Source organism: Ziziphus jujuba, chromosome 4, assembly GCF_031755915.1.
Source record: "Ziziphus jujuba cultivar Dongzao chromosome 4, ASM3175591v1".
NCBI classification, from domain to species: Eukaryota; Viridiplantae; Streptophyta; class Magnoliopsida; order Rosales; family Rhamnaceae; genus Ziziphus; species Ziziphus jujuba.
In genome coordinates this window covers 8,605,158-8,618,232 of record NC_083382.1, presented here as the reverse complement: position 1 = coordinate 8,618,232, position 13,075 = coordinate 8,605,158, and the positions used below count along the sequence as shown (strand labels likewise).

At 30.8% G+C, this 13,075-nt stretch overlaps 2 protein-coding genes across 2 annotated transcripts; both read left to right on the top strand.

The window, feature by feature from the left end:
- The first annotated feature begins 550 nt into the window (after positions 1 to 550).
- Positions 551 to 4,208, top strand: LOC107416655 (wall-associated receptor kinase-like 10). The gene is made up of 3 exons (XM_060816168.1): positions 551 to 1,625; positions 1,895 to 2,026; positions 2,897 to 4,208. The coding sequence occupies exons 1-3, from the start codon at positions 734 to 736 to the stop codon at positions 4,105 to 4,107; spliced, it is 2,235 nt and encodes a 744-aa protein (XP_060672151.1). The 5' UTR covers positions 551 to 733; the 3' UTR covers positions 4,108 to 4,208.
- A 3,751-nt stretch (positions 4,209 to 7,959) lies between these two features.
- On the top strand, positions 7,960 to 12,661 carry LOC107416656 (wall-associated receptor kinase-like 1). The gene is made up of 3 exons (XM_060816575.1): positions 7,960 to 8,936; positions 10,270 to 10,392; positions 11,340 to 12,661. Exons 1-3 carry the CDS (start codon positions 8,003 to 8,005, stop codon positions 12,554 to 12,556), a joined length of 2,274 nt encoding a protein of 757 aa, XP_060672558.1. The 5' UTR covers positions 7,960 to 8,002; the 3' UTR covers positions 12,557 to 12,661.
- The last annotated feature ends 414 nt before the right edge of the window (positions 12,662 to 13,075 follow it).

Below are 13,075 nucleotides of genomic sequence, written 5' to 3'. Positions count from 1 at the left end.
TAGTTAATTACATTTTGGTATTCTCAACTTTTAGGATTTTAGAATTTAGGTCATTCATTTTTAAAAATAATGATTTAGTTTTCTAATTTTTGCATTAATTTATTGCAAATTGGTGCAGTTTCCAATTTGGCCGGCCAAACAAACTGTAATAGTTTCCTTCATGTAACTGCTTTGGTTTCTTCTTATTGATTAACACCATAATATTTTTCCTCACAAAACTCTGCTGCAAGTTTGGAGATGGAATTTTTACCAACTTATTTGGTTAAACTGGGGATTGAGCTAATCTACAGCAAATTGAAACTAAAGATGTAAATTATTACTTTTAAAAGTTAATGATTTAAATTACAAAATTTGTTATTCAAGAGTAACAAAGTGCAATTAATCTTCTTCTTTTTCCTTTTTTTTTTTTTTTTTTTTTTTTGGGTAAAGAAATTGATGGACACTATGAAAAAGTCAACAACCAGCCAAGGATTAGGTTTCTCTCACCTTTTTGCCTCTTTCTATGGGCATGAATATTCTTGCTCTTTTAAACTCGGACAAGTACATACATGGAAGCCAGCTATGTTATTATATATCTTTTTCATTTAAAGACAAAATTTCCTTGAATGCAGAGTAATAATTGAACACCGTGACAATGATGTTATTCATAGAAATTAAAGAAACAAGTTACTTTCGACGGAGGTAAAGGGTACGAAAAAGAGGAGGAGGAGGAAGAGGAGAAGAAGAAGAAGAAATGTTGCCGGTGTCATTGCTGCCATTGCCGGTGCTTCATATCATCATCACTATGTTATTGTTAACCACTACGGTTCTTGCAAGATCAGAGTCACAGAGTACGATTGGAAAGCCTGGTTGTAAAACTCATTGCGGAGAAGTGAGAATCCCGTACCCTTTTGGAATAGGACCGGGATGTTACTTCGACGAATGGTATCAAATTGACTGCCTAAATTTAACAAGGAACTTAGAAATACCACATCTGAGAAAGACAGATTTGAAGTTGGTAGAAAATATTTCTATAGAGGATCGCACTCTCAAGGTTATACAGCCTATTACGTTTATGAATTGCCCAACAAAGCAGAGTGAAACGGCAAACTTGACAGGAAGCCCTTTCGTATTTTCACAAAAAAGGAACAAATTTACAGCAGTGAATTGCGGTATGCTCTCGTTCATGAGGTCGGCTACTGAATCGCAGAAAACCGACCTTACTGCTTGCATGTCGATTTGTGATAAAAATACTTCAGATAGTAGCTGCAATGGTATGAATTGTTGCCAGATCACCATACCATCAAATCTCAAAATCTTTGTTATAGAATTTGGTACCTTTAACAGAAGAGCTAGCTGCGAGTACTATGCTTTTTTGGTAGACCAGCAATGGTTCGAGTCCCGTTCGAAGAGATATGATCATATCATCGCTCGTGACAAGACGGACTCTGTTCCTGTTGTGCTTGAATGGAACTTATTGTATAATCATTCGACAGTAAAAGAATTTCAAATGGGTATTTCCGATAAAGTTCATTCCTACTGCCAATTGGATAATACTACCCCTTCAATATTCAATCAGTCGATGATTCAGTGCTTCTGCAAAAAGGGTTTTGAAGGGAATCCTTATCTTCATGATGGATGCAAAGGTAAGTCGCTTGAATTAGGATCCTCTGCTTTCGGTTTTGTTTTGTTTTGTTTTTTTTTCTAATCATTATTTGTGCTTATTTTTCAATCCTAACTGTGATTATGAATCCAAGGGATTTAATCTAACCCATTTATCAACAATCAAATTTAAAAATAATAGTTTATCAAATTGCAATTTAGGTAGATAATGGCTTTAGTTTGGTCAAATTGCAATTTAGTGTTGGCTTCTATTTTGAACATAATTTCACATCCTCCAGTCCGGTAATGGCAGATATTAATGAATGTGAGAAATTTCCTCCCGTTTGCAAGGATGACATTTGTAACAACTATCTTGGGGGATATTCATGCAGCAAGAAAGCGTGGAAAAAGCCAACCACCAAGAGTGCGCTTCAGGCTGTTCAGGGTATGCATCTATCTTCCTCCTACATTTGGGAGAAAGACTATTCTTTTTGCCAATGTGCGATAAACAAAAAAAAAATTAATGAGTACTAAAGCAGCAAATTACGTAGAGGTAAAATATATTTTTCACAAGTCAACTAAGTCAAGAAAAATAATTCTTTTAGTAACTATGGTTAATTTCAGGTTCCAAAGCGATAAGTTTTCAAACATGCTAGCTCTAAGACTAAGTAGTGAATTTTTATTTTTTTTTCAAATTTTTGAGGATTTATTATTATTATTACTATATATATATATATATAAATATATTTTCAAAAATCTAGGGAGGTCAGTGATATTTTTCTAATTGCATATTCTAAATTTATTATGTGTATATGTATATATATATATATATATATATATATTTATCTTTTACTATAATTTTCTTTTACCACAATGATTTTACATAAAAGATCAAGTTATGTTTAATTTTTTAGTTTTTTTTTTTAAAAGAAATTTATGTTTTAACATAATAATAAACACTGTATGTAATAATAGTAATAATAATAATAAACGTAAATGACTTTTCAATATTTGTTAATAAATTTTTGTTTATCTTTTTACATTTATTGAATAGTTAGATTGGGCCCAAATATCAATTTCAGTTTCGGTTCAGGCAGGTTATGGGTTTAATGGCCCAAATTTATCAATGTATGAGATTGCATTTTATGTCCTCTTGTGGTGTTGATAAATTATTGGCCTTTTGTTTGTTACAGATTATTAATATTATTACTATGGTTGTTGGTAGAATTAAATAATAACATTGTTCTGTAGACAACAATTTGGTTAATCCACTAAGAACATCCAAAGATCCGTTAATGTTTGGTTTGACATGTAGGTACCAGTATCAGTTCAGGACTTCTACTATTATTCTTCTGTTTATGGTTTTTATACAAAATCATAAAGAAAAGAAGGAAAATCAAACGCAAGCAAAAGCTCTTCAGAAGAAACGGTGGTTTATTATTACAACAACAATTATGTTCAAGTGAAGTCAACGTTGAGACAATCAAGGTGTTCAATTCGAAAGAGCTAGAGAAAGCTACCGATCGTTTTCACAAAGATAGAATTCTTGGTCATGGAGGTCAAGGTACAGTTTACAAAGGAATGTTAACTGATGGAAGAGTTGTCGCCGTTAAAAAATCCAAAATAGTCGATGAAAGCAAACTAGCACAATTCATCAATGAGGTTATCATTCTTTCACAAGTTAACCACAGAAATGTTGTTAAATTGCTAGGGTGTTGTTTAGAGACCGAAGTTCCTCTTCTAGTTTACGAATTCATACCCAATGGTACACTTTCCAAATATATCCATGACCAAAACGAGGAGCTTCCTCTCACTTGGGAAATGCGGCTACGAATTGCCACAGAAATTGCAGGAGCTCTTTCTTACTTGCATTATGCTGCTTCCTTCCCCATTTACCACCGCGACATAAAGTCTTCCAACATCCTCTTAGATGAAAAATACAGAGCGAAAATTGCAGATTTTGGGACTTCAAGGTCAGTTTCCATTGACCAAACTCATCTCACAACATTAGTACATGGCACATTAGGTTACTTGGATCCGGAATACTTCCAATCTAGCCAGTTTACGGAGAAGAGTGATGTTTATAGCTTCGGAGTGGTTCTTGTTGAGCTATTGACCGGACAAAGAGCAATTTCTATAAGGAGGTCGGAAGAAGCAGGAAAAAGTCTGGCAACTTATTTCATTCTCTCGATGCAGCAAAACCGTCTCTTTGATGTTCTTGATCCTCATGTTTTGAAGGGTAAGAAAGCAGATATCATGGTATTTGCTAACCTTGCCATGAGATGTTTGAACCTGAATGGAAGGAAACGACCTACCATGAAAGAAGTCACAGCGGAGTTGGAGAGAATTCAAATGTCAGAGAAAAAAAATTTTAATGTTCCACAAGATTCTGAAGAGGTTGAAGACTTGAGAACACAAGATTTTGAGCCTTGGGAAGTTGTTTCCTTGTCAACTGGTCCAGCTTCGCATACTGGTCTGGCTTCATCCTCGCATGAACTGCCGCTGTTATCTTTCACATCATTATGAATTTTTTAACTGTGATAATAATATACTAAGTATATGTATTATTTTTTATTATGTACCTTTTTTTCTTTTATTACAATGGTTAATTTCAGGAGATTCACTTATATATCATAGATATGAGTTCACATCATGTCGACCTTTTTCCATTAATAAGATATGAGTTCACATCATGTCGACCTTTTTCCATTAATTACTAGTATACTAAAAAATAATGACACTTGTTGGCACACTTTTGTGGATTTCATTTCTAAAAATAATAAAAGGAGAATAAATTAATATTGCAGGCTTATCAAGTCAGGTAGAATAATTAGCAGGGTCATTAATGATAAAATACACAAATATATTAATCTTTTACCTCAAAAAATCAAAACTCTTAAACTTTAGATATTTGTAAAATTATTTTATATTTTATAAGTTATAAAAAAATTGATAATTTATCAAAGTTAAAATAATTAAACTAATAAAAGGAATAATTTATATTCTTTAATGGTTTATATTTGTAAAATACACCTTTATCTTACATATTTCTCAAAAAAGAAAATAAAAAAAAAACTATAGAAAAGTTGCAAATAATGACTTAAAACAGTTAGTTTTTGGACATCCAAATAGATTTTATATCAGGATCTCATGTATTAGCTATTGATTATTTTTAAAGGTTGAAATTTAAAGATATATCTAAAAGTTTATATAAATTAAGTAAAATTTTGAAATTCTAGAAAGACAAATAAAATAATATCATGACTCTTAGAAATTCCAAATTCAAAGGATTGTAAAGGAGATTTTGATGGAAAATCCATTATGGTGTCTTGATGATAGATTGATTAATGACTTAAATATTTATATTATGCTTACAAAATAAAATATCATTAATATATTTGGAAAGTAGAATATATATATATATAATGTACAATAATTTTTAGTAAAAAAAAAATTGAAAATTAAATAATTCCCATTTAAAAGAAATATATAAAATTTATGCTCAGTGTTCATAATCTTTTTAATTTTTTAAAAATTATTTGGGTAACATAATACTGGCCAAAATTTTATAAAATTTATTTATATCATCATTATAATTTTATATTATTTTAGTGAGTTATCTTATTATTTATCACTTTAATATAAAACGTTGACCAAAAAAAAAAAAAGTTTATGTAGTGTAACATAATGAATATATAAACACAACAGGGGCATTTTTGTCTTAAAAAACTATTGTACTCTTTTTTTTATTATAAAATTAACATTAAGGTTTTATTGTTTTAATTATATAATTTTACTAACCATATGTTAATAAAGTAAAAATCAATCAGACTTAATCAAATCTATAATTATGGAATTCGTCACCACTCAATTAACAATAAATAAAAAACAATTAATATAGAAAATTTTACTATACAGCCATGTCTATCAGTGAAAGAAATTCCACTGGTAAATGCAAAGAAGACTATTATTTAATTGACTAATTAATTGACTTCCTCTTAATAAAAAATTGTGAATTAATTGATAAGTTCTTATTTGAAATTTTATATCCTTTTTTGGTAGGTCTTGGAAAAAAGTAATATCACATCATTAATATTTTATATCCTTTTTTTAAACAATTTTCGACTTGACAAGTGACAACTCTATATGTTTTGCTTAGTTTTTAATGTAATATCACACCATTAATATTTTAAATTTTATCTTCAATCTTTTCCACTCTTGAAGTGACCTTTACAGAAAAAGAACAAAAAGTCTGAATAAAATAAACTATTTTAGTTGATTGAGGAGGATAAAGATTTTTCTGCTCACTTGGTCTCTTCCAATTTTTGGACATAAAGGGGAAAATAAAGTTTTTGCCAATAGAAAAAAAAAACAAAATAATTGAGCAAGTACTAAAAATAAAAAAGTGGGTTTATTATGTTGAATATTATTTATTATTATTTGTTTAGTTTATATGCTTTTAATGGAATTTTTTAAAAAATTTGTTGGACGGTCAGATTGGAACCAATTATCAAGTCGAAACTTGGTTCGGGACACGGTATGGGTCTGCGATTTTAACGTGGACTCAATCTATTTTCTTCTCTGAATCTATTGGGCCCCGTCCCTTTGAATAATAACAATTTTCCAAACTTGACAAGTGGCAACTTTATTTGTTTTACTTGGTTTTTAATGTAATATACAGTATAAACATCACATCATTATTATTTTTTTTTAAAAGGAAAATAGATTGATTTTTATGTTTTACTTTTCAAATTTATAATATCACACCATTATTATATGTTTTACTTTTCAAAAAAAAAAAAAAAAAAAGGGGAATAAAATAAACCATTTTATTTAATTGAGAGGATGGAGATTTTTCTACTTTAGGAGGACATTTTCTTGTCACTGTTTATTACAGTACTTTTAACATTCCCTTGGAAATTTTTTCTCTGGCTTAGATCAAAGGTATTAAGTCTTGAATTACTTGCAAACTCAACAAGAGTGATCCACTTATTAATTTTTTTTCCCTGTTTATTATAGCACAACTCGATTTGTGAGTTGAAAAATTGGAATAAAATTTTTTTGTAGGTATCAGTGTCGGATCAGTACTGCTATTTCTTGTCTTGGTTTTATGGTTCTTATACAAAGTCATAAAGAAAAGAAAAAAAAAAAAATTAAACACAAGGAAAAGCTTTTCAAACGAAATGGTGGAGTATTGTCAAAAGAACAACTATGTTCAAGTGAAGTTTATATTAAGAGAATCAAGTTATTCAATTCAAAAGAACTAGAGAAAGTCACCGATCATGTGGGTAGAATTCTTGGCCAAAGTGGTCAACGTACAGTTTACAAAGGTAGGCTGACTGATGGAAGAATTGTTGCTGTTAAAAGATCGAAAATAATCGATGAAAGCAAAATTGTCGAATTCATCAATGAGGTTGTCATTCTTTCACAAGTTAACAACAGAAATGTGGTCAAGTTATTGGAATGCTGTTTGCAAAAATGAAGTTCTTCTTCTAGTTTACGAATTCATATCCATGGAACTCTGTCACAATATATTCATGACCATAATGATGAATTTCCATTTACATGGGAAATGCGGCTACGAATTGCTACAGAAATTGCAGGAGCTCTTTCTTACATGCATTATTATATACACAGATTTTCAGATAGGTGGCCATCTAGTTCTACATAAGTAACCGAACGCATATTATATATGTATTTCTACTTTTTACAAAAATAAAATAAAAAATTATTTCCGCCTGCCCATTGTTTAACAAAAATATAATCAGTCCAACGGTTCGCAGACAGTATTAATTAAGTCGGTAGCAAATTTAATTTTGATTTTTAGTTTTTAAGTTTTAGTTTTTTTATTTTTTTAATCTTTTTATGCCTTTACTTAGATTTATGTAGGATTGACATTACTTTTCAATATGATAGTTAGACATTTTCATACAGGAATTAAAAAAAAAAAGATTAAATTACGGGAGGTAGATAATATATACATATATATATTTATTAAACCTTCGTTCATGGAGCTAGGTTGTAAGTATTGTTAATTTTTTTTTTTTTTTTTTAAATTGAGGGATGTTAATATATAAAATACTATCCTCTGTTAATACATTTCATATCATCCAACTCCAAATTGTAATAAGTAAAAGTAGCGACGTGATCTAATAGATATGAGTAAAGGGTTAAAAAGTATCTATTTAATAATTAGTTAGGAAAAAAAGAAAATAAGGACTTGGTCTAAGTGTCAAATGTGAAATACATTTTCTATTTGAAAAATAAAATATAAGCTGAAATGAAGACTTGGTCCAAGTGTCAAATGTCAAGTACATTTTCTATTTGAAAAATAAAGTATAAGCTGCAGATAGTTTAGCCTCCTCTCTACTGAATAACTCAGACTTAATCCAAAGTAGAGGAATTGAGAGAAAAAGAACTAATGTCAAAGCCAGTTATACTAAATTTAGTTTCTATGATTTTGTTATTGATGGTTAATACACTAGTATTACAGCCACAAGCAGCAGTATCAGATTCACCAAAGCCTAATTGCAAAACAAGCTGTGGAAAAGTGAGCATCCCATATCCTTTTGGAATGGGAAACTCAAGCTGTTACTTCGATGAGTGGTATCAAATTGACTGCTTAAATTTGTCAGGGAATTACACACCTTTCTTGAGACTCACCAACGTAGAAGTGCTTGAAATTTCTATTTCGGAAGGTACGCTTACGGTGAAAAACCCAATTACGTTTTCGAGTTGTGACGATAAGGTATACCGTGAAGCTGCAAACTTGACAGGAAGCTCTTTCGTCTACTCTCAGAAGAGAAACAGGTTTACTGCAGTGAGTTGCAACAAGCTTGCGTATATGAATTCCGCTGGTGATCAATCAAGTTCCTATTCCCGGAATTCGGCGAGCCAAACCAATGTTATTCTTGCCGCATGCATGTCCATTTGTGATAAAAATACTACAGATGGTAGCTGCAACGGCATGAACTGCTGCCAAACCACCATACCTTCCAATCTGATGGTTTTTTCTACGGACCTCAACCCGGATACTTATAACAGACATGAGCGTTGTAGGTATGCCTTCCTGGTGGACCAAAAATGGTTTGAACTTCGGTCGAAATCGTATCTTGATATCCCTAGTAAGATGGACTCTGTTCCCGTGGTGCTGGAATGGAACTTATTGTACAACAATTTGGGTGAGCAAGTATTTGGAAAGTTTCCTGATCAAATGGATAAACCTAAAAGGTTTAATTCAACCTCCTATTGCCAAAGAGACAATACCACTACTTCAATATTCAATTATACAAGGATTCAGTGCTACTGCGACAGGGGTTTTGAAGGGAATCCTTATCTTCTCCATGGATGTCAAGGTAAACCCTCTCTCTTTCTTACAATTACTATTATTATTATTAATATTTTAAAATTCTTTTCAAGCAACTTTGAAAACTTTAGAAAAGTAAATTGGGTTCATAATTCTATAACAAAGTGTATTATGAGATTAACTTGATAATACTAATCATAATATATGGTCCTTGATTTCAAATAATAAATAAATAAATACTAAGGTTTTTAATTAAAATCACTAACTGTTAAAGAAGTTTGTGTTTGCATTCTTCTATCAGGATTGTCCTGATGGAAATGAAATCATGACTTTTATTATAACGTTTAAAATACTTCAAAAATTGATATTTAAAAAATATTTAGTTGAAATTTATATGATGACTTAAATGAAGCATTAAAATCTTGAGGTGATGTTTAGTTAGGAATGAGTCAATGACAATAGAACAGGACAGTGTCGGGTTGGCCTCTTCGGATCCCCACTCTGCAGGGAATCCCATCCTCATCCCAGCAAATTCCTCTTTGAAGTAGGAAACGACGGGGAAATCCCCATATTGGGGTAGAGAATGGGTTTCTTCGCCGCATTTCCCCAATTATTTTTTTTAAAAAAAATAAATTTTAAAAAATTATATATTAGAAACTTTGTTAACATTATCCTTTTCTTGTTTTTTAGCAAAGAAACAAAAAGACAAAAAAAGTAAAAGTAAAAAATAAATATAAAATAATTAAGATAATAATATTTTTATTATATATATATATATGTATACCGAATGGGATAAAGGCCAATCCCTTCCTACCGCCTTGATCAACAAAGGCATGGGGCGGGACATTATTGGGATGAGGTATACCTAGGCAAAAACCCGGCCTTATACTTGGTTTCAAGAATTGATGAGGAAATGGAATCACTATTCCATGAAAAATCTTTATTCCTTTGTGTTTGTTAAATTTTTTTTTTTTTTGACAACATTAAACTTATTACAACTAAGTCAAAGTCTAGATAGAAATTTTATTTCCCCATTAATTCCACCAAAATGACGGAACAGGAACCTTCCACAAATAGGAGGAATTGCCTAATTCGTTATCTAAATCATATAAAAATACAAGTACATAAAGAGATTAGTGAGTTACTATCATAACCTTTATTATTAGTTTTAAAATTATTTTAATAGTTAAAATTGAAAAATATATTTATAACATATATTAATTTAGTAAAATAATAAAATTTTGAAAGAGTAAATTAAAATTTTAAATTTTAATCTCCAAACAATTTAAAATCTGATAAGGACAAACTTGATGGCCATCGGAGACGATTGTAACGATTTCTATAAATATTTATAAAACTATATATTGATTGCAAAATGGCAGATATAAATGAATGTGAGAATCCTCCTGACGATTGCAAGGACCACACTTGTGTGAACACGCATGGGGGGTATACGTGCCAAAAGAAGGAGAGAATAGACCCAACAACACAGAGGATGCTTCAGGGTATGCTTCTATTTGCTCTCTTTATTTTAGAACCAAAAAAAAAAAAAAAAAAAAAATTGTTTCATTGATCATGGAGCACTAGCAGCAAATTATGCATTGATGCCAAATTTATTAATATTTTAAAAATTGGGTTTAAATTAACAGTAAAATATATCATTTATTTATACATTATTTGTTATTTATGTTTATCATTATTTATTTTCAGTTTATATAATTTTAATGGAAATTTCTTTTTAAATTTATTGATGGTCAGTTTGGGCCCAAGTGACACCGCGTAGGTTTGACGGTTTCAACGTGGACTCGATCTATTTTCTTCTCTAAGCCCATTATGGCCATCCATCCTCAAATTCATTTTGTATTTTACAACTAACATTTTTTGGCTATTAACAAAAATAAAATCATATAAAATAAAATAACAATTTTTGGCTTGTCACCTTCTACTTGGTTTTGATTCGAATATGCAATATTAATATAATAATATTAATATAATATCTTTTTGTATTTAATTTAAAATTTACTAATCTACTAATAAATAAATGTCATTTAATAAAAAGAAAATTGATCACTTCCTAGTTTTGCTTCCTTTTTTTTTTTTATTTTATCCTCATTATTTTTTACTCTTAAATTATTTGCTTGGCAGGAAAAGAAAAGAATCGAATAAATTATAAATTTTAGAATTTTTAATATAATTACCTCTCAAAACAAAAACGACAAAAAAATTATTACATATATAGTTAGGTGTGGTAAGCATATTGTAGATATGTTTGAAATGAAAAATCAAACAAGAAGAATTAGGATCTAAATTTCTGACAATAGCTATCTTTACTTATTTGTTGTTTTTCCTTTCTTGCTAAAAGTTGCTTGATGCAATAATTATTCAATTCAAAAAAAAAAAAAAAAAAAAGTAATCAAAGAATCCTTTATTGTTTGATTTGACAAAATTGCAGGCATCGGTATCGGATCAGGATTGCTATTTCTGCTCTTAGTTTTATGGTTTTTATACAAAATCATGAAGAAAAGAAGAAAAATTAAACGCAAGAAGAAATTCTTCAAGCGAAACGGTGGTTTGTTGTTACAACAACAATTATGTTCAAGTGAAGTCAATGTTGAAACGATCAAGTTATTCAATTCAAAAGAGCTAGAGAAAGCCACCGATCGGTTTCATGTGGATAGAATTCTTGGCCAAGGAGGTCAAGGTACAGTTTACAAAGGTATGCTGACCGATGGAAGAATTGTTGCTGTTAAAAGATCTAAAATAGTCGATGAGAGCAAAATTGTTGAATTCATCAATGAGGTTGTCATTCTTTCACAAGTTAACCACAGAAATGTGGTCAAGTTGTTAGGATGTTGTTTAGAGACTGAAGTTCCTCTTCTAGTTTACGAATTCATACCCAATGGAACTCTTTCCCAATATATTCATGACCATAATGATGAATTTCCATTTACATGGGAAATACGGCTACGAATTGCCATAGAAATTGCAGGAGCTCTTTCTTACTTGCATTCTTCTGCTTCCTTCCCTATTTACCACCGTGACATAAAGTCCACAAACATCCTCTTAGATGAGAAGTACAGGGCAAAAATAGCAGATTTTGGGACTTCGAGATCAGTTTCCATTGACCAAACTCATCTCACAACTCTAGTGCATGGCACATTGGGTTACTTGGATCCTGAATACTTCCAATCAAGCCAGTTTACAGAGAAAAGTGATGTTTATAGCTTCGGTGTAGTTCTTGTTGAGCTCTTGACTGGACAAAAAGCAATTTCTATAAACAGGTCAGAAGAAGCTGGCAAAAGTCTCGCCACCTATTTTATTCTCTCAATGCAGGAAAATCGCCTGTTCGACATTCTTGGGGGTCATGTTTTGAAAGGTCCCAGAGAAGATATCATGGTGGTTGCTAATCTTGCCAAGCGATGTCTGAATTTGAATGGAAGGAAGCGACCTACGATGAAAGAAATCACAGTGGAGTTGGAGGGAATTCAAATGTTAGCGAAAACGGTCACCACTTCTTCGAGTGTTCCACAAAATTATGAAGAGGTTGAATGCTTGAGAACTCATGTTACTGAGCCTTGGGATGTTGTTTCCTTGTCAACTGGACCTGCTTTCGATACTGGTCCTCATTCATCTTTGCAAGAATTACCACTTTTACATTATACAGCATGATTTTTTTTTTTTTTAATTGTAACATGAAATACGTTAATTTCATACTGCAGATTGTAGCTTCATAATTTTGGACAATTTTGGCTTAAATAATGTGATTCATGAGGTTCTTTTGCCGGAAATATATATTGTTGACATTATGTTAATTTACCTTGTCCACAAGTTGTCAATTTAAATAAAATAACAGGAGGAATAATAATGGTTCTGCCTAGCTTTGAACAAATTTTATTTCCACCAACATATGGATTGCATTCTGGTGATTTTGACTCTTACTCTTTAACACTAGATTGTAAAATTTATATGGAACGGCAGAAGAAGCAGAGGTGAAAAACAGAGGAAAAGCAGGAAGATTCTCATGTACAGAGGGAGAAGCAAAATTAGAGCTTGATTACCTATATATAACTTAGTTAATAAGTCTGTATATCCCAAAAATGACATAGTTAAAATTTAAATGAAAAATTAGTAATAAATCTGTATATCTCAAAAGTGACATAGTTAAAATTTAAATGAAAAATTAGTATT